General features: G+C 42.6%; 1 protein-coding gene and 1 long non-coding RNA gene across 2 annotated transcripts in view; one reads left to right on the top strand and one right to left on the bottom strand.

Moving 5' to 3' along the window:
* Positions 1 to 945: 945 nt before the first annotated feature.
* LOC127584321 (S-adenosylmethionine synthase-like) lies at positions 946 to 7881 on the bottom strand. Its single transcript, XM_052041025.1, is given in 11 exon segments — positions 946 to 1556; positions 1558 to 1617; positions 1731 to 1840; positions 1842 to 1865; positions 2471 to 2653; positions 3985 to 4203; positions 4684 to 4827; positions 4907 to 5019; positions 5099 to 5221; positions 6151 to 6228; positions 7674 to 7881. Coding segments are annotated over 11 exon segments (1221 nt in total). The 5' UTR covers positions 7765 to 7881; the 3' UTR covers positions 946 to 1480.
* Positions 7882 to 9528: 1647 nt separating this feature from the next.
* The window catches only part of LOC127584327 (uncharacterized), a 56032-nt gene continuing 40861 nt past the window's right edge, over positions 9529 to 24699 (top strand). The window contains exons 1-2 of the long non-coding RNA XR_007958376.1: positions 9529 to 9872; positions 11964 to 12102. This is a non-coding gene — a long non-coding RNA (uncharacterized LOC127584327). The remainder of the gene's footprint in view (positions 9873 to 11963; positions 12103 to 24699) is intronic.

Consider the following 24699-nt stretch of genomic DNA (forward strand, 5'->3'; position numbering starts at 1 on the left):
ATGATTAATCAATGAAGCATTAAGCCTGCTACTTCCTACTTCAGGAACACACATACTGAAGAATTGAAATGCCTGATCTTAGTCCCTCATGGGTAGCCTGCAGGCTTGGTATTTTTAGTTGTGCTAACAGCAGTTTGATCAACACCCTCAACTGATCAGGTATTAACCAGCAGTACTCAGCTCCAAGTAGAATTTGCAGTTGCTATAATAAGGGAATATGCAAACACACAAACAAGCAGTTTATATGGAGAACCTAGCACTTTATTGAGATCTTAGCATTTGGACTTCCGATAACAGACATACGTAATAACTGCTAAGTTACAAAAAGGCACTTGCCGATCACAGCAGTGGCAGAGAGCATGTAAACAGGCCAGCTTCTCTGTACAACACAGCCAAGAGGCACTCACCAACTACTGGACACGCCTGCCCCTGTGTTTAACACCAGCCAGACCCCTTGTAGGTTAGGTCCAAGAGCTTTCTGTAGGACACCTTGGGCCTACCAGGATGCTGTGACTGAAGGAATTGCAATATATTTCTCTCTTTTAAAAAATATGACTTTTCTAAGCTGCACTACTGAGGACACTGGCTTCTCTGTAACTACGCCAAGTCTCAGAATAAATAGGAACGCAATATTATTCAAGTATGAAGGTTAGATTCTGGAGCCATCATTTTGCTGGCTTCTCTTTACCTACACCAGCTTCAACATGGCTGCTATGTCCATGTGTCTGAAACCCAGGAGCTCATTGTGCAGTTATGGATATTTCCTTAAAGATTTTTTAAAAAATACCAAAGTGTGCAACCTACAGGCTTTGGGAGCAGTCCTTGACTTCTCAATCAAGGCCACAAGAGCCTGTTCAAAAAAAAAGTTTAAAAAACGAGGTTTGGCTAGTGCAGAAAACAACGATGCATAGCTTGTTGTTAATTCCTTTGAAAACCCTTTTGCTGTTTTAAAAATCATTACGTACGTCCTTAAAGAAAAAAGGGGTTGGTAAGAGAAGTTAAAACTCCAAGTTGCTAATCCAAAAAAATAGGACTGCATGATAGTCAGGACATTCAAATTACAGAAAGGGCCAGGACTACACAATAAGCACCATTACTGGAAGTGTCCCAATGTTGGGCAAAGCACTGACAATAGTTTATAACCTTTGTGTACAAGCAACACTACAGGTTTCAATTGAGGTGTGATATGCAAAGCCAGTATTGCAGACTAGGGTTACAGTTGTAATGGGGACACGTAGTGTCTGGTCATCCAAACCCAAAAATTGATCCTCTGGTTTATGGTCCCTTTCAACCCTCACCCTGAACAAAAAACTACACATTAGCAATGCAGTGGCTAGCACAAGAGGGTCAAGGACAAACTCCACGTGATAGAGAATGGGTGTAAAGGGAAGAAGATAGATTCTGCCCTAGCAAATGGAGTTATGGGAGGACAGGATATATGGAAGGGGGTCTTTCTCCCCGAGTCTGCAGCTTCTCTGTATTATACACCAACAGATCTGGGGAGAAAGACTTCACACTCAGCACTTAAGTTTTTAGGCACTTCCCAGGGGAAGCATCCTACCAAAGTGGCCATAGGCTGCTGTCTTCTGGTAAATTGGCTTCTTCAAGTCCAGATCCCTGGAAAACACATTCAGATGTTTTAATGTCTTCTAATCATCCCAATTCTCCCTTCCCCATCTCAAACTCACCACATTCCTACCACCCTACCCGACCACTGTACAGGTGTTTACCTGACAATAACACCAGGACGCAGATCAAAGTTCTTCTTCACAATCCCCAAAAGTTCCTTCTCACTCATTTCAGATGTCCCGTAGGAGAAAATGGAGATTGACAAAGGGTGTGGCCACTCCAATAGCATAGGATACCTAAACAAATAGATTTTAAAAAAGTCCCGTTAATGTACAATGCCACACAAGCTTATTAATTCCAGGTGGCCACAAACAAATGATAGCGTGTGGGACTAGAATTTAGCTTCTCCAAAACCACTTGACAGCTTTCTGGGAGTCACTAGATAGTGGAGCCCATATTTCCCTGGTACATACACTTCTGTGGATTAGACAAATCCCTTTTCAGACATGAAGGTGCATCATGTTGAAGAACAGGCTATGTAGGATTCTCAATTCTTTGCTGCATGGCTGCAAGGAGTCCAATCATTTGTTACTCCCATTAATTTCTCAGCTTACTTATCCCCTCCCCATTAAAAGTACTCACTTTTTCCAGTTCTGAGGATATTGAAGCAAAACATTATAAATGCTGCTCAACTCAAGGTGTTTCATATATTTCTTCTCATCTCAGTTACTGGTGGTACAAATGTAGTGGGCAGTTGTTTAGTAATCACAGTGTTTCTGTCCAGCTCAGATCAGAGACCATGGTGTCACTCCTGACACACAATCACTAAGCCATCAGGAATTCCATTTGGTTTATTTTAATGCTCATTGCACACGTCAAGTTGCATCCATCAATGACTCACCTGCACAAGAACACGTCGGCACAGACCAGCTTTTACCAGAGACTTGGCAACCCATCGAGCAGCATAGGCAGCAGAACGATCCACTTTGGTGTAGTCCTTGCCAGAGAAAGCACCACCCCCGTGTGCACCCCATCCACCATAGGTGTCAACAATAATCTTTCGCCCAGTGAGGCCTGCATCTCCCTGTTTTGAAAGGCATTTTGTTTTGAACTTTTAATTAACATTAGAAAAAGTGAATAAAATGTTAGTATTGTCACTAGAATGAGATATTGGAGCATGTAGCTTTCTCCTTTTCAAGAATGAATTTTAGTAGAATTACTGGTAGGTACAGGACACTTGGTGAACACTAGTATTTAAGACTCATTCAAAATTCAAGTGTATATGGCACATTAATTGTGGTTGCAAAGAGCAAAGGAATCATGAACCACCTTCTGGCTTGGACAACTGAAGTGCCATCTATTTCTGGGTGCTGCACTTCACGAAACATGAAGGCTCTTGTGGTGGGTAGGGGGTGCACGTGCAGAAGAGACGACTAAAATGGTACCAGGGATGGGAAATTCAGATTAGAGAGGTGGGATTGTCCTTCGAAAAGCAGATCTAAAAATCAAAGATCATAGTTAGTCAGAGATACTGTTTTCCATTGGTAAAGGATCAAGATCCAATGGGACAAAGAACAAATCCAATTGGCAAGAGTTGCCAATGGCAGGAAGAAAAATTAAATGCAGCAGGTTGTGAGGGTCAGAGGTTCCCTGCCAGAGATAATAAAGGCATTTTCAATTGTACTGTTCAAAAAGGGAGCTGGATAATTGAAAGTGAACAAACAGGATTGCTATTACATTGAGCAAGTATTGTCCGGACAGGCTGAATGGCCCCCTCCCATCTGGAACTGTTCTGGAGCAATATTCCTCTTTCCCTGGTATCTGTCTACCTAGTGACAATACTGCTACTGATCTGGAAATACAAGCAGTCATAATCAAAAAAAATAAACAAAGGTTTCACTACTTTTTAAAAAAATGCAAACTATATGTTGACATTCATATTACATCAAAATACTATTTTCAATTTATGCACAAAATGCACAACACTCAGTAGACAAACCACTAAGCAAGCAGCAATCCTCTACTGCAGGAACTTACAGCAATCTAGCCCACGTGGAGTCAACCCAGACAAGGCATTGTTAGGGTGCTTCCAGCTTAAGGAAACAGAAGATGACCCTTCTGCTCCTGGTTACTATCCAGCAACCCTTCTCATGCACGCAATGGGTAAGAAGTTCATCTGTAATACTCTATGCCCTTATCAGTGTCAATTAACCTAGCTAAAAATACCAGCTGATGAAGAGGAACAGACATGTGGCAAAAAGCACTAGAAAGCAAAATTCTCACAGCACATTTGCAGAAACAGAAGCAACAAAGCCCAGATGCATGCAGAAAACCAAGCTTAATGAAGCACAAACTAATCTAAGATGCCACTTCAGTTGCTTCAGAAGCCTTCAAAGAACAACTGCTCTAGCCAACCTGTGGTCCACCAATAACAAAACGTCCACTGGGCTGCAGGTGATATACGGTCTCGTCATCCAAGTACTTGGAAGGCACAACAGCCTTGACTACTTTGTCCTTCAGAGCATCCCGCATCTCATCCAGTGGAACATCTTCATCATGCTGCACCGATATAACAATCGTGTGCACACGGATAGGAATAACAGCACCATGGTCCTGCAGGTACTGCACAGTAACCTGCAAAGCAGAAGACAAGTTTCATAATTCTGACATTTGTATCCACCAGAGACTAGGCCAATTCATAATGCCCGTCACATTTACTATCAACTGGACAAACTGGGAGTGGGGGAGCACAAACAGTTGTTGGCAAGTAGTGCCATATGGCAGAGTAGCAGGTTGGCACTTGAAGTTTCCATGATCATAACCTCAGAGATCAAGGAACTCAAGTCACAAGATGGGACTGAAGTTTTAACAGCAGGGTGTTGATAACAAGAAGCAATCTTTACAAACAAGATGGAAAAAGCAAACAGGTATCAGGGCATCTGGTTGAGCATTTGAGTGATTCTGAGCAACTGGGAAAAACAGATGCCAGCAGAGGTGCCTGCAGCAACTGAGGGGCATGACAATAACCTCTTAAAACTTGGCTCATTTCACAGAAGTGGCCAAATGTATCTCACTGTTACAAATCTACAAAAGGCTGCACCAAGCTCATCTTACCTGCGCTTTGCAGTCTGGTCGGAGCCAGGGCAGAGTGCCATCACGGCGTAGCTCTGCCATTTTAGCATTCAGTTTGTGAGCAAGAACAATGGTCAGGGGCATGCACTCCTCGGTTTCATCTGTGGCATAGCCAAACATAAGACCCTGGGTAAAGAAAGTTTATAGCTTAGTTTCAGAACAACTGAAATTGAAGATTGTTTTAAAACACTGAAACTATTCTTACTTGATCTCCAGCACCAATATCTTCTTCATTCCTATCCAAGTGAACACCCTGTGCAATATCTCTAGACTGTTGTTCCAAAGCAACTAGAACGTTGCAAGTCTTGTAGTCAAAGCCTGTAACACACATTCATTGTCACTACATAGTCAATGGATGGCAGCCAAAGCAATCAAAAATACCTACTCAGTGACACACCTTTTGAAGAATCGTCGTACCCAATATGTTTAATAGTATCTCGTACAACTTTCTGGTAGTCGACAGCGGCCCTAGAGGTAATCTCACCACACAGCAGAATCATACCAGTTTTTGCAACAGTCTCTGTAAAAGAAAAGGCCAGTTACAATTCCCAATAAGCTTGACAGTTAAATAACTGTTATTGTTATTCTAAATGCTTCCTCAAATAAAAAGAATTGGTCAAGGCACATGGAAACAGGATCAGAAACAACCAAATCCAATTTCATTTTAATATTCTCTTTTTCAATCTTTTTATTAGTTTTCAAATTATTAGATTAATATATAACATCAACGTTTGTACATGTAATACAAAGATCAGGAGAACAATCATAGCATATATCATAAAGAACAATAGAATATAAAAGAATCTGTGGATCCCACAATCTTAGTAAATGAATATAAAAGAAAAATATATGCAATCTTTATTTCATATATATTTATCCTTTCTTTCATATATACAAAAGAATAAAATCCCCAAATCAATAAGAAAAATTATAAATATATTAAGCCAAACTAAACAGAAAAATTTTAAAGGAACAAAAAGAAAAAAAACTGGTCTAAAATTTCTCAGTAAAAACAGAACAATATTATGTCATCAACTCCGTTCCTTTAAATTAGAAAGTTACTGAAAGTGGATCTATATCATGTGAAAATATTGGATAAATGGACTCCAAATATCTTCAAATTTAAGCAAAGGCTCAACAGTACCACTCCTAATTTTTTCCAAGTTTAAACATGATATAGTTAGAGAGCCATTGAAAACTAATAGGGGGTATCGGATCCTTCCAGTTAAGCAAAATGGATCGTTTGGCCATTAATGTAACAAAGGCAATCACATGGTAAGCAGAAGCAGATAAATGGCCAGACTCTAGATTTTAGTATTCTTATCACTCAATAATTGGCCAAGTCATTTTGAACTTTAGTCTCAACATAACTAGTAAACAAAAGAAAAGCAAGCCACAATTTTCATTAAGCATAATTCATCAACAGAAACAACTGTTACCAGAACTTACCACAAGCAACTTTGGCATCAGGATCTTGTTTGAGGTGGGCATCCAATACAGCATCACTAATCTGATCACAGATTTTATCTGCAAGTACAACTCTCTTTAGTTAACAACCAACTACACAAAACCCACCACAGATTTTTTCTTATAGTTGCCAGTAACCAGCATCCAACAGATTGGATTTCCCCCTCCCCACAACTTCTTGGTTTACCAAAATTTGACATGTGTGACAAAGCTCTCAAGTACTTTCAGAACAGTCTTATCCATCAATTAGAGGAAGTAACAAACCTCTACTCAGTGTATGCTTCTATCCATAAGATATAGGAGCAGAATTAGATTATTTGGCCCATCAAGTCTGCTCTGCCATTCAACCATGGCTAATTTTTTTTTTATCCTCCATTCTTCCTGCATCCATTATCCCCCATACCAATAAAGAACCTGCCGATCTCTGCCTTAAATACACCCAATACCTCCACAGCCCTTTGTGGCAATCCATCCTTAGCCAAGGTTCAGATTTGGCACACTTGTTAGCTGTAACTTCGAGCATCTAGAGATGCCAAACCATCCCGGTTGAAATTGGGTTTATCTAGCTGATCTCGGACAGGGCAACACGAATAGTTAAATTGGGCTGGGCAGAAATGGCCTAGAGCCAAATTGCAAGGGATTGGGGAGGCAGTGAGGAACATTCGTGTTTTGGGGTCCCCTGCACTGAAGTTAGCTACCATATTTTGAGTCCAGCAATAATACCCGTGGTCTAACTACCTGCACGTTATTCGCATAAGAAGTTATATCAATAGACACCAGAAATCAACTGCCCGAGTAGGCGCTACCGGCAAGCAGAGGAGGAAGCATGCCCAATAACTGAGCACGCCAGACTCAACAGGCACACACGTGGTAGCCTTTCACTTGCGTTTCCATTGGCAGATCCCCTGCCATCAATGTAACTGACAGGTGCCGGCACCAATCAGAACCACACGAGAGCCACAGGAGCCATCTCCGATTGGCCGAGCGCGGTGATTAGAGTTTGACAGCTGCTGCCGAGGTCCTATTGGTCAGCCCGCAGCCCGGAATCAAAAAACGTCATCACCCCTCCTCCTCCTCCTTTCCCCCTCCCTCCAACAGCGAAGCGATGCGGCAAAATGTGCCGGGCGGCCGGAGCGACGACGCCAGGCGGAGCCACCGTCCCCTCGGGCGCCCGTCCCCTCAACCGCGCCGGACGGTGTGGGACACACGAGGGGAGCCGGCGGGCGGTATTCGCCGAGGTTCACCTCACCCCCCCCTCCCTACTCCTCCTCCCCCCCCTCCTCACCCCCGGGTTTCCCGCCGCCCGCCCGCCTGCCTCACAGGATCCGCCGCATTGACCACCCCGCCCGGGACTTCCTTCCGTCCGCTCCCCTGTCCGGCGGGCGAGATCCCGATCCCCATCCCCCCACCGGGCGCCGCCGCCGTTCCTTTTTCCCGCTCCTTTCGAGGGCGCGCGCCGCCGAACATTCCAGAAGAGAGGGGAACCGGCCGCCCGCGCCGCTCACCTGGGTGACCTTCGCCCACCGACTCGGAGGTGAACAGGAACGTCTTCTCGTCCAGCAGGTTCGGGTGCAAGCCGTTGATCTTGCCGTTCATGGTGCTGCTCGCTGTCGGGCTGGGGAAGCGGCGTGTCGGTCGGTGACGGCGGCGGGGGTCGTGGGAGGAGCGTCGGCGGCAGCTGGAAGGCACCTCAGTCGCTGCGGCTGCTGCGTGGTGAATAATGGCAGCTGGCGCCGCCGCCGCTTTTATAGGAGCGCACCCGCCCACGTGGGTCCACCCCGGCATTCGATCGGCGCAACCACCGCGCGGCCAAGAGGGGGGGGGCAGAACAGAAGGAACCGAGCCTTCGTCTCTCAAACACGCAGCAACCGTAATATTAGGCAATACCTACAAGATATTATTTGAATTTGTCATGCTGGAAATGCTTGCATTGGAAATGACATGCAGTTTACTGTTTTTGCCCTGCTGGAGGATTTAGAAACCACCCCCCCGCATCCCCGTTCCGCGCTTGCGGTGCTGTGGGCGTGGTTAGAATGCGGCGCTCCTGTCAATCACAAAGATTGCTACAGAATGCCGCAGTGAGGCGCAGGCACATTTCTTCCATGATGGACTTGGTTTGGGAGACCATGGTTTTGTTTGAAATATTAATTTATGTGCAGTAATTTTTTGGGGGGAAATACTATAATATATTAACTTTGAGATTAGATGCACTCTAAATGCTGGCGACTAAACCACAAAGATTTGTTGGTTGAAATATGGATTGCACGTTTCCCCTTCTTTCTACCCCCCCCCCCCCCCACATTGTAATGATTAAATTAGGACCGACTCCGCTCATAATTTTTTTTAAAAAACTTGTAGAACACATCCCACTACTATAGTCCAGTAATTTCATCCCATACACTTTGAAATGTGAATATTGCTCCTCTATTTATATCCGTCTATGCAGAACGATGAATAGACAATAGAACCAATTTATCTAAAAAGAGATCTTTTTATATTAAGTAAATGGGGGCTCTTGGTGGATTTCTGATTAAACACAGGATTTATTTCCGTTTCTAAAACTATTCTTTTACAACTCTACAGAGAGAATAATCCACAACCTGCAAATGCAAAGCCTGGTAGCAAATTTGCAATATTCTCCTGTCCTCCCTTGGTGCTAGTTACCACTTTTAGAATTTTGGCCCTATTTAGGATTTAGACAGAGGGGATAGGTACACAGGGCAGTAATTAATCAAGAACACCAAAAAACAATTAGATTGCATGTGCTGGCCCTCAGAAATTAAAGTAGAAATTGCTAGAAAAACTCGGGTCCAGAAACATCTATCGAGAGAGAAGAGACTTAAAAGATATTTCCTCTGGTTGCCCCTCTTGCTTTTCTACAACTTAAATCATTTGGATTTGTAACTTTTCCCAGTTCTGATGAAAGGTTATTGACTTGCAGCGTTAATGGTTTGTCTCTCCACAGATGCCGCCTAACTTCCTGAGTCTTTCCAACATTTTCTGTTTTTACTTTGGATTTCCAGCATCTGCAGGTTCTTTGTTTTTATTTTCATTAACTCTATTTCTCTCTCTGCCTACATTTCTTATGCTGCTGATTGTTTCCAGAATATTCTGTTTTTATAGTTAACCACCACAATTGGCCATAATTCCCATAAATAACTTGCATTTTCCTAGAATGTCAAAGCAACGAAATGTCCTAACTTGTTTCTGTAGTCTTCTAAAGTAAAAATTTGCTTTCATCTACTTCACAATTCATCCTGACTGCAAACTTGTCTCCTTATCTCCCCAGAGAAAATATGTTATCAGAATGCTCCAGCAAACTTTCACTGAATTTAAGAGGTCACTAAAACAGCCCCAGAAATTTTGTCAACTGTATCATGGTGCACTTTGGTTGTTGCAGGAAGCTGCAATGTCAACCAAATGACAATTGGATATTTTTGTGGAAAATGCTGTAATCTTAAGAGAAGAAATGGGTTATCGTTTCACAAGGAACCCTTCTTAAGAACTAAGGATATTGATTCTGCTTGCTGATCCCAAAGGCCAGAGTTCACTCATCATATCGTCCAACTGCTGCTTGTTTTGTTTCAGGGCTTTCCCTTTAATGCCCTGACATCCAATGTGATCACTCAAGTGAGGAGGCTGAAACTCCCAACTTGGAAGCAGAAAGTTGTATGTTTAAGCTCCTATCCTGACTTGACTGCATTGTGAGTATGGGAATTTGAGAATTTTTATTTAGTTTTAATCAAATCTGCAAATGAAAAGAAAATGCATCTGTAATACATTAAGTTTTGAGTATGCTAATAATTCACTGGTTAGGGAAGAAAGTCCATTTGTCATATCTGCTCGTTACTTGTATTCAAGCTCCACACCAGAGTGGCCTAGTTTATTATCAAACTGGCTCAAATCATTGACTGCAGGCAGCTTGGAACCCTGCCCACAGCAAACAGTGATGGTGGCAGATATTGCCCATTCTAAACCCACACTGACAATTAATCCTTCAAATTTCAAAGTGGCAATGTTGCTACAGATACCATTCTTTGGTCATGACTATCCTGCATAGGTGGGAATACATGATCATCGGGCAGGAGTTACAGAAGCCTGAAGTCCCACACCACCAGGTTCAAGAACAGCTTCTTCCCTTCAACCATTCAGTCTTGAACCAAACTGCACAACTCTAATCACCACTACCGTTTACCAATACTATGACCACTAAATACTATGATCACTTTACACTAAAATGGACTTTCTTTTGTTCTAATTGTGTTTTCTTGTAAAATTTGTGTATAATTTGTTTAATTTATGTTTTTCTTGTGAATGCTGCTTATATTATACTGTATGTGCCTGTGATGCTGCTGCAAGTTTCATTGCACCTGTGCATACATGTACTTGTGCATGCAATAAACTCGACTTTGACAATGCACCTCCAAAGTATGATATCTTTCAATCACTAAAAGTAGATTAGTCATTGAGACTCGCTGCATGCAACTGCTTGCAAAACAATTTATTGACAAGCACTTTGACAAGTAAAGCAATTATTAATTGATAAGTGAAAGTCCTTTATCTCCTAACTTTCTATTAGATGGCGACTGCCTTGCAGCTTTTCAGTCTGAAATGAAGTTTCTGCAATCTTTCCATGGCTCCATAGCAGCACACATATCAGAGTTAGAATCTGAGAAGTTCAAATCCCACTTGGACACAGAAGCTAGGCTAACAGTCAAAGGAAGTGAATTGTCTGGAAGTAACATCAAGTGAAGTGTTATATGGAGTCATAAAACAATACAGCATGGAAACAGGCCCTTCGGCCCAACTTGTCAATGCTGACCATGGTGCCTACCAAACTAGTCCTGCATTTGGCCAATATTCCCTCTAAACTTTTCCTATGCATGTACTTATCCAATTGACTTTTAAATGTTATTGTATCTGCCTCAACTACTTTCTCTGACAGTTCATTCCATATATGCACCACCCTCTGTGTGAAGAGTTGACCCTCGGGGCCCTTTTAAATCTTTCACCTGAAACCTATGCCCTCTAGTTTTTAGTTCCCCTTCCATGGAAAAAAGACTGTTCTCCTTTCATGATTTTGTAACCCCTATAACGCCACCCCTCTATCTCCCACTTTCCAAGGAATAAAGTCTGAGCCTGCCCAACTTCTCCCTATAACTCAGGCCTTCAAGTCCTGGCAGCATCCCTGTAAATCCTCTCTTTACTCTCTCCCAGTTTAATGATGTCTTTCCTATAACAGGGCAACCAAAACTACACAATACTCCATTTGCGTTCTCACTAACGTCTTGTACAACTGCAACATAACAACCCAACTCCTCTACTAATATGGTCTTTCCTCTACCTTGTCAGACTGACGCACAAGGGTCATGGAATCAGGAGAAGGAACTTCACCAATACTCCCTATCATTTGTTCCTTAACTAACAACACTGAAACACACTGTCCAGTTAATGCATTATCACATTGCTATTTGTGGGGTCTTGTTTTGTTCAAATTGAACTCCTCATTCAAATAAAAGAACAAAAAACGCTGGAAAAACCCAGCAGGTCAGGCAGCATCTATGGAAGGAGAAAAAGTTAATGTTTTAGGTGTCGGGCCTTTCATCAGAACTGAGAAAGAGAGAACTAAGTTAGTTTGGGTAGCAAAAATGGGGCAGAGCAATGGCTGAAACAAAGGGAATTTAATCTCATAGGGTGAATTAATGCCGTGTTTAAGCTAATGTTGTATAGTCTTTTTATTTCAGATTTCCAACATCTACAGTTTAATTGTCAACTACTGTGTACTTTCCACACAGCTCTTGCTACTTGCCTTCATATTTGGAGAGATGAGCATTTCCACCAAAGAGGACTTTCCAGAGGGAGTCGTGTGTAGTTATCCAGTTTGCTCAACAGTCTCAGAAAGAACTTTGTTGCCTTCAGTTGTAGAAGCTCCAGGTATGGATTACCATTGGTTCACAGAAACTCCTCTGCCTTTGACAGGTCTTGTTTTCAGTCTTGTTGGATCACCACACAATCTATTCATCCAGGCTGGGACTGCTGGTTACCGTGAAACAGACTAAACCCATATATACACCATACATCTGACCAAGAAAGACCAAACCTTACAGTACTGAACATGGATTGATTGATAATATGGCTCTATTGTTTCCAGAGTTATTCAAATATTTGTGTCTGCAAGGTTAAAGCTGACCTCCTGTAAAACAAGAGCGATTACTGGCAGCCTAGAATTAACATATCCAACTTGGTATGTTAAATGCCCTAATGTGCAGGTGGATGATAGAATTCGGGGGAAGAAGGAGAGGTGGGCGGGGAGGGTGATGAGGAAGTTGATGGAAATGTGGAGAAGTTAGCCTTAATGTTGGAAAATGCTTGATGTTTGGCACGAATTCGGTGGGCTGAAGGGCCTGTTTCCGTGTTGTATCACTGACTTAAATTACTTCGACGGCAGTGACGTCTGGAAGTTATAAAAGGTGTTCAGTGACCCAAACTAGATGCATTACCCGCTTTGAGCAGAATAATACAATTTCGTCGTTCAATTATTGCATCATAGTCTGCCTCGGTTAAAATTGACTCACTTCTCTTCGTTTGATCTTTTCTGCATGTTTTTGTTTATGGGAGGTTTCTTTCTCAGCTTTCCAAATTCATATGAATTTTCTTAAAAAGGTAGTTCTATTTGCACAATGCATAAAACGAATGCAGCTGTACAAAGTATGCTAAACCGAAATTACAACCAACGAACATTGCATTATGTATAATTTGTGGAATTAAAACAAAATCCATCTCGCCACCCTCTCCCCACAGCACAAAGTAGCCCAATGAAGAGAAGCGCTCCACTCTCACGTGACCCTTCCCAGCGCCACATGACCAATAGCATTAACATTGGGGAACGACGCAAAGTATCAAGGGCGAGAAATTGATACATGCGGCGAGTTACACGATCAAATGCAGGAAGGCCCCTCGCAATTGTAACCATACTTCCTACATTTTACATCTTAAACACGATTTGTCTGTGTACAATTTTTTTGTCTATTTACTTTCAGATTAACGAAAAAAAACACCCATTAGGTGAACAGAACATTAATTTTTGTTTAAACCCTTTGATGTTTGCTGGGGTCGTTACACCCGATCAAATTACCTTCCTGTGAATAGACAAGTCATTGAGAGCGACCAAAAGACAGATCGATTAAGCAATTGAAAGCTTGAAGCATTTAGCTTCAGGAGAAGGAATCTAGTTTTGTAACCGTCCATAGTACAAAAACAATTCTAAGAAATTGTAATCTGTTTTCTAGCAATGCCTGTAAATGTTTACCGGTGCCACCCCGAATGGATTATGCTAATTACTGCCAGACTTCATTGGCCAGGGAGTATCAAAGACAATTTTTAAAGGATATCATCCCTTAATTAAAAATACTAATTTAGACCAATACGCACTACTGGAGATTTATTTGCATCTAATTAAGCATTTCGTCGCTGTACCTGAAATATTTTAAATGTCCAAGAAAGGATGATTGAAAGGAAGCCATTTAAAGGGGAGATTATAATTTAAAAGCACATTTAATGACATTTCATTTTGTAATTAATGCAGGATATGACAATTTATTGGTATATTTAATATATGTGTACTCAGACATTCCCAATCCCAAAAAAGCAGATTTGGTAAATATAGTCCCTCCACCCTTTCTGTGTCAAGTCCTTTTTATCTTATTATTATAATCTAAATGGAAAAAAAACAGTTAAAGTAGAGGTATTTTAAAAGGCAAGATAATAGTTGGTGGATAGCTATAAATCAGGGCAAAATATGACCACAGGCCTGAGATCATAGAGATACAGCACTGAAGCAGGCCCTTACAGGCACCAAGTCCACACCCAATATCAAGCACCCATTTGCAGACCAATCCTACCCTAACCCATTTTATTCTCCCCAACAATTCCCACCTAGCTTCTAACCCTCACTAACACACTAGGGGCAACTTACAGGAGCCAATAACCCACTGACCCACTTATGTGGGATGTGGGAGGAATCTGGAGGGAACCCACACAGTCATGGGGAGAACTGGAGGTCAGGATTGAGCAGGGTCACTGGTGCTGTGAGGCAGCGGCTCTACTTGCTACACCACTGTGTGGTCCTGGGGTACACCCTGCCTCCAGGTATTTACTTGTTGTCCTCCAACCTTACCGAGTACTTCAGAAGCAGATTTATTATCACCGACTTATGACGTGAAATTTGTTGTTCTGCAGCAGCAGTACAATGCAAAGACATAAAATTACTATAAATTACAAGAATTAAAGAATAAAAAAGGAATAACAACATAGTGTTCACGGACTGTTCAGAAATTTGATGGCGGAGGGGAAGAAGCTGTTTCTGAATCGTTGAGTGTGGGTCTTTAGGCTCCTTATTAACTAGTTACTTATCAACTAACCTTGCTGATTACTCACCCGACTCTTCCCTACTCCAATATTTACCCACCTTATCCCTGAGAACACCCCCAGATCCACGTATTTACACATTTTATACTGCAGGTATTTACATCCCAGTTACCTCTCTGGGTATTCACACACCCACTCTCCTGTGGCTTGTTACTCCCTGGGTAACTTTCCATCACAGACCCAGGCTTGTACTCACCATTCTCCAGTTACCCCTTGGTTATTAACCCACCTCTCCCCAGGGCATTTCCACAATCATCGTTGGGGAGATGTGGGTTTATCCATCTTCCTCCCCTTTGTATGTTTGGATATTTACCCACTCCTTTCATGAGATATTTACCCAGCTCCCTCCCCTCAAATATTTTGCTGGGTATTTACCCACTTGTCTCCTCTCAGTTCCTTGCCCAGGGAATTTACCCACCTTCATCCCCTCAGTGTCTCCCTGGGTATTTATCCACCTCCCTTCCCACCTTTCCTGCACCCAGGTATAATTCAACTTCAGGTATTTTACCCCTCTCAGTATTTACCCACCTCTCTCCTCAATTATCTACCCAACCCCTGGTATTCACCCACCAACCCCTGGGTATTTACCTACTAGCACAAGCCCTGGATTTACCCCCATCTTTATGTAAAAGGACACCTTTTACTTTTACGACTCTGCCCTACACAATTTCTTCCTATTGCTTATATAATTTGTGCATCAAAAATAATCTTTGAAAAAGCAGTCCAGTTTATTTTGGGTACTGCTAAATACAATAATTAGCTAAATAATACTCAAAAATTATGTTATCTGTGGGTTTAAGATATAAGGGGAGTTATAGCTAGTAGTTCCCTGCTACCTTGGTTAGTTACAGCAATAACATTGGGGGGGGGGGTGCGTGCTGTTAACATAACATGCAAATGGGTAAATATTCCATCACATAGGTTGGTTTCATATCCAAGTTATGTCATCCTATAATTATTTCAATGAGGAGTAAATCTGAGATCTTGGGGTGCAAGTCCATAGTTCCCTTCCTATGGCAACACTGGTAGATGGGGTGGTAAAAAGGGCATATGGCATACTTGCCTTCATCGGTCGAGGTGTTGAGTATAAAAGCTGGGAGGTCTTGTTGCAGCTGTGCAAAACTTTGTTAGGCCGCATTTGGAGTATTGTGTGTAGTTCTGGTCACTGCATTACAGGAAGCATGTGGAGGCTTTTGTGAGGGTGCAGAAGAGGTTCACCAAGATGTTGCCTGGCTTAGAGAGTATTGGCTATAAGGAGAGGTTAGACAGACTTGAAATGTTTTCTCTGGAGTGTTGGAGGCTTAGGAGAGACCTGATAGCATATAAAATAATGAGAAGAGTAGACAGGGTGGAACTGTCAAATACTAGAGGGCATAGCTTTAAGGTGAGAGGGGAAAAGTTCAAAGGAGATGTGCGGGGCAAGTTTGTTTTACACAGAGAGTTGCAGGTGCCTGGAACGTGCTGCCAGGAGAAGTGGTGGAGGCAGATACGACAGCAATGTTTAAGAGGCATTTCAATAGCCAGGGATATGGACCATGTGCCAGCAGATGGGATTAGGTTGGCACTACTGTTCTATATTCTATGAGTCAGATATAAGACCAGGAATGTGCCCAATCTTGTCAACATCCCATCAGATGAGCTGGCTAGAACATCCCCCAGCAACAAATTAGTATAGAATCAGCATTCAGTGTGCACAAGTGTGGTTATGGCATGATTTGCATTTGTGTCCTCTAAATAAGTCCATTAATATGTGTGCAGCCAGCAGCTTGAAGTGAATATACACAGGAGATAGATAAACACCAAAGTAAATATATAAACATTGGCCCTGCAAGCAACACTGATGGAATACCAAAACCACTGGACTGGAGCACATGAAATCAGCTAAAGCCCTGTCTTAAATAATAAAGCCCTGTCTTCAACTTCCCTAATATCAAATGGCAGCTCCTTAGTGCAAAAGGTTTAGATGGGGCGGAATTTATTCGGTGTATCCGGGAAGGATTCCTGACACAGTATGTGGACAGGCCCACTAGAGGAGAGGCCATACTGGATCTAGTACTAGGCAATAAACCTGGTCAGGTGACAGACCTCTCAGTGGGTGACCATTTCAGAGACAGTGACCACAACTCCCTGACCTTTAGCATAACCATGGATAAGGATAGGAACAGCCGATATAGGAAAGTTTTGAATTGGGGGAGGGCTAATTACACTGGTATTAGGCAGGAACTTGGGAGCGTAAATTGGGAGCAGATGCTCTTAGGGAAATGCACAGCAGAAACATGGAGGCTGTTTAGGGAACACTTGCAAGGGGTTCTGGATAGGTTTGTCCCTTTGAGACAGGGAAAGGATGGTAGGATGAAGGAACCATGGTTGACAAGAGGGGTAAACCATTTAGTCAAGAGGAAGAAGGAAGCATACTTAAGGTTTAGGAAGCAAAAATCAGGTGGGCTCTTGAGAATTATAAGGTAGCCAGGAAGGAGGTTAAGAAGGGACTTAGCAGAGTTAGAAGGGTACATGAGAAGGCCTTGGCGATTAGAATCAAGGAAAACCCCAAGGCATTCTACATGTACGTGAAGAACACGAGGATGACTAGAGTGAGGGTAGGACTTATCAGGGATAAAGGGAGAAACATGTGCCTGGAGTCGGAGGCGGTAGGGAGGTCCTTAATGAATACTTTGCTTCAGTGTTCACTAGGGAGAGTGACTTGACGAATGTGAGTCAGCGCAGAAAGGGCTAATATGCTGGAGCATGTTGAGGTTAAGAAAGAGGTGGTGTTGGAGCTTCTGAAAAACATTAGGATAAACAAGTCACCAGGGCTGGATGGGATATACCCCAGGATACTATGGGAAGCGAGGGAAGAGATTGCTGGGGTGTTGATGATGATATTTGCATCCTCCCTGGCCATAGGAGTGGTACCAGAGGATTAGAGGACGGTAAATGTTGTTCCCTTGTTCAAGAAAGGTAATAGGGATAATCCTGGGAATTATAGGCCAGTGAGTCTTATGTCAGTGGTGGTCAAGCTATTGGAGAGGATTCTTAGGGACAGGATTTACGAGCATTTGGAGAAGCATAGTCTTATTAGGGATAATCAGCATGGCTTTGTGAGGGGCAGGTCGTGCCTCACAAGCCTAATTGAGTTTTTCCAGGAGGTGACAAAACAAATTGAAGGTAGAGCAGTGGGTGTGGTGTACATGGATTTTAGTAAGGCTTTTGACAAGGTTCCCCATGGTAGGCTCACCCAGAAAGTCATGTGGCGTGGAACCCATGGAGATGATGGAGAGTGTTCTGCCTGAGGTCAGTGACTAGTGGTGTTCCACAGGGATCTGTTCTGGGACCCCTGCTCTTCGTGATCTTTATCAATGACTTGAATGAGGAAGTAGAGGGATGGGTTAGTAAGTTTGCAGGTGACACGAAGGTTGGAGGTGTTGTGGATAGTGAAGAAGATTGTTGTAGGTTACAACGGGATATAGACAGGATGCAGAGTTCGCCAGAGAAGTAGTAAATGGGGTCCAATCCGGAAAAGTGTGAAGAACAAACTTGAAGGCGGAGTACAAGGTTATTGGCAGGATTCTTAGCAGTGTGGAGGAACAGAGGGATCTTGGGGTCCAAGTCCATAGATCCCTCAAAGTTGCCATGCAAGTTGATATGGTGGTTAAGAAGGCGTATGGAGTGTTGGCCTTCATTAGTCAGGGGATTGAGTTCAAGAGCCACGAGTTAATATTGCAGCTCTATAAACCTATGGTTAGACCACACTTAAGAGTATTGTGTTCAGTTCTGGATACCTCATTATAGGAAGGATGTGGAAGCTTTGGAGAGGGTACAGAGATTTACCAGGATGCTGCCTAGATTAGAGAACATGTGAGGAAAGGTTGAGCGAACTAGGGCTTTTCTCTGGAGTGATGCAGGATGAGAGGTGACTTGATAGAGGTGTATGAGATTATGAAGGGCATAGATAGAGTGGACATCCAGCACCTTTTCCCCAGCACGGCAGTGGCCAATACCAGAGGACATCAGTTTAAGGTCAGAGGAGGAAGGTTTAGGGGAGATGTCAGAGGTAGGTTTTTTTACACAGAAAGTAGTGGGTGCCTGGAACGCACTGCTGGGGGCAATGGTAGAGGCTGATGCAATAGGAACATTTAAGAGACTTTGACATAGGCACATGGATGTAAGAAAAATGGAATGTCATGGGCTGTGTAGGAGGGAAGGGTTAGATTGATCATGGAGTAGATTTATATAGGTCGGCACAACATTGTGGGCCGAAGGGCCCGTACTATGCTGTACTGTTCTATATTCTAATGACATTTAAATATGCAGTTCGAAGGACCCACCCACTTCGTATCATCATGGACAACATTTGGGTAAGTTACTTGATTTCTACTTGCTGTTGGTGCAATTTTATAATGCTTTGTGATTTCTAGAGTTCTTAAAAGTGGCAAAGGTCTGCAGGAAGTATATCATTCATAACCCAGATTTGCTAAGGAAGTTTTGTGAAACAATACTGATCGTTTTGGAAAGATGAATTGAATCAGAAAGAGGCAAAAACGTTATCCAATTAGTCCCAGTCCACTGCCTCCCTCCTTAGAAGTGCAGATAAAATCATAATTGCCACTTTTCAAGAATGCATCAGATTGTCATTGACCAAACAGGGTGATGCCAACAACTGTCTTCACAAGAGGAGTTGACTCATTATGAGTTGCAAATTGGTGACATTTTTTTAAGAGACAAATGAGAGAGAATCTAGCTTTGAACTACCGTGCTATCCCTGATGCAGGCAAAATGATGTTAGATGTGGGTTTGTAAGATAAGATAAGATTTCTTTATTAGTCACATGTACATGAAACACACAATGAAATGCATTTTTTGCATGGAATATTCTGGGGGCAGCCAGCAAGTGTCGCCACACTTCCGGCACCAACACTCACACCTGGGACTGAGGAACAGCCCCTTAATAGTGGAGGCTGCCATACCTGTTGAATACTCATTTCCTATGTTCTAACAGGAGGCTCTACATTAAATACCAGACTAAGTGGTAGGATATGCATGATATCTACCCATATGTCCTGACTTTTCAGACATCTTTATTACCCATTCTATATTATATATTTTCTTATTTATTGCATTGTTTATTTACAATTTGTAAATATGTAGATGCGTACATAAGAGAGGAATTTTCTCATTTATGTTCTTCTCACTGCTCGGAGCTATATTTTTAAAGGACCATTGATAAGGTATCAGCTCACTCTCTCAACTCGACATATAGAGCTAGTCGGAGAACAAACTCATTTTTCCATCTAATTTTAATTGTGACATCATTCTTAATCAATACTGCTGCTGCCCGTCCAACCTCTTTTCCATCGCTATCGTCTCTGAACATTTAACAGGAATATTAAGAAGTCATGCCTTTAATAATGCAGCCACATCAGTGATCCCATGTTGCAACTTATGCCTGTGGCTCAGTAACCTTATCAGTTGCGTTGTGGACATTTCTGCACTTAAAAATTAGATGTTTATTTGTCACATTTTCTACTCTCCTCAGTTTGGCCCCAGCCATATTTCTAAGTTTACTACTATTTAAGACGTACTGTTTCTCGCATTTCTGTGACCAGCTTTGGAGTTCTGGTGCTTTGATTTGCTGAGCCATGCTGATGATATTATTCCTTCTGAGGTAGCCCTGTGGAAAAACTGTACAAAGCAAGTATGGTCAAACCTAGGTCCAACCCTTCCAGACAACCCTGAGGTCTCTAGGATTCAAACATTGTTTCCTCAGGCACTGTTATATCCAACCCAAGAACAAAATATGAAGAGATGGAACAATGCTTGACTTTCACTTATAATCAGCATATTTACTATATAAAAGATTAAATTAAATATTTTTGTGGGATCATGTGGCTGGGTGATTAGAGTACACTAAGATGTTGTGTGATATGATTTCTTTCCTGCGGCTGTTCTATAAATCTCTCCTGACAATATAATAGTGTGTAGGTTCAGATTCATGTACATATTTTTAAAGTGGAAGTAATCAGTTTACTCCATATCACACTAAACATTCTGTGTACTTTCTCACAGTCTTCCTTCTTCTCTCATGACAGTTCCCAGAGTTAATCCCACCCTGTATCTCCCAACATTGTACCTTATCTCTGCATAGCCATCTGGTGATGGACGCAAACCGATTCACTGGACTCTTGACTCAAGAGTTTATTGGAGTAGTTGGAAACAGGAGATCATGAGATAAATCTCCCCAGAATATCTTCACCCCCAAATTGGCCTGATATTAAGTCAAAGTTCCAAACCTGACACAAATATGTAAAATTACGAGAGACATAGATGAGGTGCAGTAGATGGTCAAGATCTTTTTCCCGTGCTAAAAGTATTAAAAACAGAAGGCCATTGATTTAAGGTGAGGGGTGGGAGTTTTAAAGCAGATTTGGGGGGTAAGTCTTTTACACAGAGAGGTTGATATCTGAAACATGCTGCCAGAGTAGGTGGTGGAATCAGATAAAATCACTATGTACAAGAGGCATTTAGACATGCAGTTAAACAGGCAAGGCATTAAAGAATACAGTCCTAATGCGGGCAATGGGATTAGTGTAGATCAGAATCAGAAACGGAAGCAAAATCAGAATCAGATTTATTATCACTGACGTATGAAGTGAACTTTGTTGTTTTGCAGTTGTACAGTATAAAGACATAAAAACCTATAAATCACAAAAATAAATAATTATAGCAAAAAAAAAGGAATGGTAAGGTAGTCTTCATGGGTTCATGGATCGTTCAGAAATCTGATGGTATATTAACGATTTGGATGATGGAATAAATGGTTTTGTGGATAAGTTTGCGGATGACACCAAGATAGGTGGAGGAGTAGGGAGTATTGAGGAGATAGGAAGGTTGCAGAGAGACCTAGACAGTTTAGGAGAATGGGCAAGGAAATGGCAGATGAGATTCAATGCTGAGAAATGTGCAGTTGTACACTTTGGAAACAGAAATAAGCAGGCAGATTATTATCTAGAAGGAGAGAAAATTCAAAGTACGGAAGTACAAAGGGACTTGGGGGTACTCGTGCAGGATACCTTAAAGGTTAACCACCAGGTCGGATCGGTGGTAAAGAAAGCGAATGCTATGTTGGCATTCATTTCGAGAGGTATAGGGTATAAAAGTAAGGAAGTGTTGATGAGGCTCTACGGGGCACTAGTGAGGCCTCATTTGGAATACTGTGCGCAGTTTTGGGCCCCACATCTAAGGAAGGATGTGCTGACATTGGAAAGGGTTCAGAGGAGATTTACGAGGATGATTCCAGGAATGAAAGGGCTTACGTATGATGAGCGTTTGTCGGCTCTTGGACTGTACTCACTGGAGTACAGAAGAATGAGAGGGGACCTCATTGCGACATTTAAAATGTTGATAGGAAAGGACAGAGTAGATGTGCTAGCCTGTTTCCCTTGGTGGGTGAGTCCAGGACCAGAGGGCACAATCTTAGAATTAGAGGGTACAGTTTCAAAACAGAGATGAGGAGAAATTTCTTTAGCCAGAGGGTGGTGAATTTGTGGAACTCCTTGCCACGTACAGCAGTGGAGGCCAGATCAGTGGGAGCGTTCAAGGAAGAGATAGATAGATATCTAAATAGTAGGGGTATTAAGGGATATGGGGATAAGGCCAGAAATTGGGATCAGAATAGGTTTTTTTTTCCTTCCCCTCCCCCCATTCCCCATTTCTCATTTCTTTTTTTCCCTTTTCCTTGGAGCAGACTCGATGGGCCGAATGGCCTGCTTCTGCTCCCTTATCTTGTGAAGAAGCTGTTCCTGAATTGCTGAGCGTTGGTCTTCAGGCTCCTGACGGTAGTAACAAGAAGAGGGTATGTCCCGGATGGTGAGGGTCCTAAATGATGGATGCCGCCTTCTTGAGGCACCGCCTCTTGAAAATATCCTCGATGATGGGGAGGGTTGTGCCCGTGATGGAGCTAGCTGAGTCTAAAAACCCTCTGCAACCTCTTGCGATCCTGTGTATTGGAGCCTTCATACTAAGTTGTGATGCAACCAGTCGGAATGCTCTCTACCATACATCTATAGAAATCTGAAAGAGTCTTTCGTAACATACCAAATCTCCTCAAACTCCTTAAAAAAAAAGTAGAGCTGCTGGCATGCCTTCTTCGTGATTGCATCAATGTGTTGGGCCCAGGATAGATCCTCTGAGATGTTGACACCCAGGAACTTGAAGCTGCTCCCCCTTTCAACTGTTGACCCCTCAATGAGGAATGGTGTGTGTTCCCCCAACTACTTCTTCCTGAAGTCCATAATAAGTTCCTTGGTCTCACTGTCATTGAGTGCGAGGTTATTGTTGCGACACCACTCAACCAGCTGATCTCTCTCACTCCTGTAAGCCTCCTCATTGACATCTGAGATTCTACCAATAACAGTGATGTCATTAGCGAATTTATAGATGGCGTTTGAACTGTGCTTAGCCGCACAGTCATAAGTGTGGAGAGAGTAGAGCAGGGGCTAAGTACGCATCCTTATGGTACGCCCGTGTTGATAGTCAGAGATGAGGAGGAGATGTTATTACTGATCCGCACTGACTGTGGTCTTCCGATAAGGAAGTTGAGGATCCAGGACAAAAAAGGTTGGCATAGATGTGGTGAGTTGGAGGGTCTGTTTCTGTGCTGAATGATTATGACCCACAGCCGTGGAGGTGGGATGACAGGAGGAATTACTGCATTGAATCTGGAAGACAAGATCTTGGTTATTATTTTAAAGTTAGTGGGGAGATAGGCATGCACCAGGTAGGAACCTAGTCTCTTTTATGTATTAGTGCAACCATGGTTGTCTGTGTGGACGTTCGTCCCTGGTGCATTGTGCATGCTTAAAGCAAAAGTTGGCTAAATCCAGGGAACAGCAATATAAACGTCAGTAGAGTAACCAGATCCAGAGGCTATTATTCGTTGAAAACATGCTGCTGCCTGTTTTGAGGATGTTGGTCCAAGATTGGATTACTGAACTGAGAAACTGGATCGCTAGGAAAATATGCATGTGGGTCCTACCCATCAGACATTTGCAGTAGCATACACCCTACCTCATATTCCACAGCTTCAGAAGCTAACCATTGCTCTGAGACTCTCAATCACGTCTCATAGTCTACATATTCAACCATGACAGGCACATCATCCACATTATATTGCAACACATTTATTAACCCTCTCTTTCACATGAGAAGACGCCAAACATTCATTGCCAGCAGCAGCGGGTTGTCGGAGTTGGGGGAAAGAGGAGTAGGCCTCTGTCAAAGAGTTCGGCAACCTGTATGAGAGGGAGCTGGCCATTGCTGGTGTACCTGCCGGCGATTCTATGGCCCAGCAAAGGGAATCACTGAAGATAAGAGAAAGCTGACTGGTAATGTTGCTTCTCACAGGACCCCTCCCTCCTGCAAGCTGTGAGAAGATGTAAGTATCTATCTCTAACTTTCACCGTTCCTCTCACTTGACCCTCTCTTTGTGTCTTTCCTTTTTTCAGTCTTTTTGCAATCATGTCCTTCCTATGGTGTGGCAATCAGAAATGCACACAGTACTCCAGATGTTGTCTAATGTTTCATATAGTTGTACCGAGACCTTCTTGCTTGTATGTTACATGCTCTGGCTAATGAAGCAGCTGTCCTTCTTAAGCATCTTATCTACCTGTGGTGCTGCCTTTAGGGATGGAAAACACTATGATGCTGAAGGAGCTCAGCAGGCCAGGCAGCATCCGTGGAGAAAAGGTGGTCAACGTTTCGGGTCAGGACCCTTCTTTAGGGATCCTTGGACATGCACACCAATGTCACTCTTCCCTCAGCACTTCCTAGGGTCCTATTGTTCATTGTGTTTCTCCTAGCTTTATTAGTCCTCCAAAAGAACTTTCAGGATTAAATTCCATCTGCTAATGCTCTGCCCATTTTACCAATTCATCAGTATCATTCTGTAAAAGATGGCTGCTCTTTCACTAAACAAGAAACTGCCATTTTTTTGGACCATTGAGGCTGAGGTTCAGTATTGGAGAATGCACTATTGTTGATGTCATTTGAGGGCTGTTTTTACACTGGAATATGGTCCTTCTCGGATTACAAATGCCTGACTTATGGACC

Source organism: Pristis pectinata, chromosome 29 (genome assembly GCF_009764475.1).
Source record: "Pristis pectinata isolate sPriPec2 chromosome 29, sPriPec2.1.pri, whole genome shotgun sequence".
Classification (NCBI taxonomy): Eukaryota; Metazoa; Chordata; class Chondrichthyes; order Rhinopristiformes; family Pristidae; genus Pristis; species Pristis pectinata.